This window comes from Protopterus annectens, chromosome 4.part1 (assembly GCF_019279795.1).
Source record: "Protopterus annectens isolate FY-2018-M chromosome 4.part1, PAN1.0, whole genome shotgun sequence".
NCBI classification, from domain to species: domain Eukaryota; kingdom Metazoa; phylum Chordata; order Ceratodontiformes; family Protopteridae; genus Protopterus; species Protopterus annectens.
Window position 1 is genome coordinate 235,728,636 of NC_056734.1, and position 4,441 is coordinate 235,733,076.

The 4,441-nt window shown below is 36.8% G+C and overlaps 1 protein-coding gene across 2 annotated transcripts in view; it reads right to left on the reverse strand.

Moving 5' to 3' along the window:
• Window positions 1-795, reverse strand: part of LOC122800825 (procollagen-lysine,2-oxoglutarate 5-dioxygenase 2-like) — an 816,734-nt gene extending 815,939 nt beyond the window's left edge. For both annotated transcript variants that reach the window (XM_044070112.1, XM_044070111.1), the window contains exon 1: window positions 646-795. In XM_044070112.1, the coding sequence (XP_043926047.1) occupies window positions 646-745 (100 nt within the window). In that variant the 5' untranslated portion in view covers window positions 746-795. The remainder of the gene's footprint in view (window positions 1-645) is intronic.
• Window positions 796-4,441: the final 3,646 nt, after the last annotated feature.

The window sequence follows — 4,441 nt, forward strand, 5'->3', positions numbered from 1 at the left end:
GACTGAAAGTGGAGCTCAGACACTAAGAATAGGATGTGGGGAAGTCAGCGTGTAAACCAGAAAGTAACGGTGCCTGTACAGGTGAAATACATTCCTTCTACAGTAGTAATTGGCCTTTCATAGACTGAAAAGCACCTCATACTGTTCACGGGGACAAAGATAAAGGACACTTTAATATAAAGATTCTAGCTTCTCTCAGAAATGTGACATCTGTTTTTCATCTTTTATTTTATTAAAAAAATATTCATGTATTACTTTAAATTAAATTTTTTTGTTCAAGGAATTTAATGAAGAAGCTTAACTCTATATCTAAAAAAGAAATACTTTCCTGGCTTCTTTATTTAACTCAAATACCGGGCTGTATTAAAACACACACAGAAAAGCTCTGCTGGTATTGTTGCTAGTATCATTTAAGAAACTGGAAGAAAAGTACACTAAATACAGTGCATAACTTTCACTAGCTAAGGGAAAGGTTAATAGTTCAAGCTCCTTTGAAGTCACTAAATGCTCCAAAATATGCATCTCTAATTGGCATAATCCTGAATTATGCCAAGATTTAGTAAGAAACTTTGTTCTGGCACTGAAACATACAGCATCAGCCACCAGAAAGGTACTCCAGATAGCAAAAAAAAACAGATTTCTCACCTTTTGTGATGGGTGAAGGCTGTGTCTCCACTGCCCTGATTATTGGAATACATACAGCTAAAAGAAAGGCAGAGAGGAAACATGCTCTGAGGTAGTCCATTGCTGACTTCTACTTGCTGTGGCAGCACCAGCCGCTGCTGATAGAAATGTGCCCAGTGTCTGATCCGATTGAGATCACATTACTGCAGCTGTAACAGCATGAGAAACCCCGCCCCATGACATCACTAGTGCAGCCCTCGCATGACAACATAGGCCCACCTACTGTATTTCTCTAAATTCCAAACAACGAATGTAATTCCTCAGCTTCTGTATGGGGAAAAGACACATTTGTTTAAAGCTGCTCCATGTCAAAGAACAAACCACATTATATGAACATTCACAAAACTAGAGGCATGGATGCAACTTTTGGCAAAATTTACACATGAAAGAATATTATTTCTTCTGGCACTTTGTATTCATTAAGATTAGTTTCTTCCCTGTCACACAAAATCATGAAAACTATATGTTGCACAGAAAGATGAAAGTTGCTAGGGATGTTTCTTTTTTTTTTTTGTTTAATTTTCTTTTTAATATCTGTTTCTCTGAATAGTTAACATTTCAAATTTCCTTTGAAAACAACGCTTCTGAAATGAATATACTTCTTTTGTATTTTTTTGTGCTGTGAAATACAGTAAAACATATCTGAATCAACTGATTATGCTATTTTGAGCTTATATATAGATAAATAATAACAATAATTCTATAATCCATGAGTTTAAACAGCTGATCAGGTATTACATAACCTCTGTTATTTGCAGGTATAATCAAGCTTGTCACTTTCCCACTTTTCTTTGTAAAATATCAAAACCCCTACAGGGCATTGCGTCAAAAACAGTAACAGCACTGACCATCTTCTTTAAAATACTAGATCTCCTTATCCCTCCATCCTCTGTCCCATTTTAATCACTCTAGGGTATCCAAGGACATGCTGGCACAGCAACTCATTATGTGCACTATACTATTATCCACCTCTTTGAATTTGTAAAGGTATTAGTAAATTATTTTTCATCTTATCTGAAGAGCTTACATGGGCTTTCCTTATATCTGTCTCACCTCTGGATAACTTAGTAACCCTTGCAGCGCAACCAAGACAAATGATAGTAGCTTATTTTAAATGTCAAATGTTTCCCTGTCAGGCCTAAATTCACAGATTATTTATAAACTTGTGTTTTTTTTTTTTTTTTTCAAATTCTCTTTATTATTTTGTAAGAACAGATCTCAGGTTGTAAAACATCCTGCTTACATAGCTCTCAACCTTCCATCTCCTAAATGAGGAACACTCGCCTTCATAATGTGGAACAAATGGGCAAAATGTGGAACGTATACTAATGGCTTACTAACAACTTCCGCTAGGAAGGTCATAGGATGGTTAAAATATGCTGGTTTTACTTATAAAGAAGATCCTTTAATGAATTAATATGATTAATTTCTGTTTACCATGGATTTCACTTAAAAAAATTTCTAACACTGCATGTGTGACTGACACTTTCAATGTGGAACTTTGAGGAACTTCGAGGAACATGAACTTTTTAAGACCACAAATGAGGTACGTTCCTCGTAATGAGGTACACTTGAGAGGTATGCCTGCTTAGGTTTACTCCACTCTACTCACCCTTGCTATGCCCAGGCTCACTTCACAGTGGATGCCTACTACTAGACACCATCAGTGATCATCTTCCTACCTTTGCTATATGGCAGCAAAACAATAGCCACACACAACTAGGCACACAACTTTAAAAATTTTCAAGTAGAAACTTTTATTTTTAAGCTTCAGCTATGTAACAGGAATATTCTAAAAACTGCCTCTACAGAAAGCAGTCTCAGAATTTAGCAAAGTAGTTCTAAATACACCAAATAAACTGGCTCCATTAGAACAAAATTTATAAAAATCGAACTCAGCACTATTGGTAACAAAAGAAACCAAACAATTTAAGCTCATCAGTGATAATGCTTGGGTGCAATTGTCACCAAACAGATCTTAAAGCAACTGTCAAAACAAAACCATCGGATAGCTCAGAGATTATATCAAATCCCATATTCAAACAGACAAGTATACCTTCTATGCAAGCCTTCAGGAAAAGCACCAACATAACCAAAAGCTCCTCTGGGCATCACTTAAAACTCTTCTTCACCATAGTCAAACAACCGCAACATCACCATCAAATATTAATATATCAGTGCCAATGGCTCAATTCAGCAACCGGTTCATACCTGCTAGGCAAAATGACCTCACAATATCCTTATCCTTAAAAATTATCCCTACCTCAAAAATCAAAAAATATCTGTAAAACTTAGAAGCCATATGTCTAGCTGCAGATGACCTAGCAGGTAAAAACATCAAAACGTCAGCAGAGCAGCTGGTCTACCAGTCTCCATACAAATCATAGCACCACAGCCACCCTTCTGCATTTCACTAAAACAATCAGTCATCATAAAAATGTAGGTCACATAATCTCATCCATCTTTCAAGACTTATCCAAAGCATTTGATATTGTCTGTATTCCTTAACTACTAACTGAAATGTCCTCTTTAAGCCTCCCCTTTCTTATGTTATCCTGGTTCAACAGCTGTCTTAGAAACAGGCAACAGGCAGTAAAACAGCAACACACCTTCTCAACTTTCCTTCCAGTTCCTGTAGGTGTCCTTAAGGCATTCATGTCTTTAGATCAACCTTCTAAATGTTGAGTGCCATAACACTGGTGGTCAGAAGGTCAAACATGAAAAAAACAGTCATTTTTACAGGGGGCAAGCCCCCCTGTGCCTCCCACCTCCTGATAAATACTAACTCCTTGCACTACCTCAGGAAAATGGCCAATTCCCTATTCCTTGCTGTATCATGATCCTGCAATGCAGGTTCTCAATTTCCCCTTATACACTGACATGTCAAAATGTCAATGTTTAAGGTTCGGTGTTCTGACACTTGACATTTAATTCCATCTTAATGTTATTGTGTACTCATCCTCCAAGGCTTGATTCATGGTCCAATTTTATTTAAAATACTTATAAACAAGTTCCACTCAGTTATTAAAATACCATAGTGCAGTACACCTATGACCACACTCTCCTCTGCACTGCAACAAGCCTTATAAACCTTTAAACAGTTACCCAAACATCTTTTTTATCTGACAAATTCTGGATTACCAATTCAAGTCTGATCTTCAACCCTAAGAAAATCAAATTGACATTATTAACCCCCAAATAATTATCTGCCTTGAAACACTCTTTTAATATTATATCAGCCAATAATCAACCATAGAAAAAGGTACAACTCTCAAAATTATTAGGTGTAACTATAGATGAAAATTTGAAATCTGATTGGCACATACAGAAAGTCACATACAGTGAAGACGTTTAAAGTGTTAGTCTATAAAACTAAGGAAGCATGATTTACCATTGACAAAGCTAAACTGATGTGAATCTAGGTCTAAAAGATTTTCAGTGTCTAGAGTTGAGGTCAGAAATGATATAGATTCACAAACAAGGTTGGTAAGACTGATGAATCTTTGAGTACCAGGGAAGTGATTGGACTTCTTTACCTAGGAGCAAAACAATGTCTGTTCTCTAGGCTTTGGGGACAAATCCAACTGCAGGACTCAAGTTAATGGAGTTTAATAGAGGTTCCAATAGGCCATTTTTTTCTGTCTTTCGACTTTTCTCGGTTAGGGGTCACCACAGCAGAACTCCGGTCCGCTAATGATTGGCAGTAGATTTTTTACATGCCGAGTTTGCCAGCCCTGACGCACAACCTTCACCCACC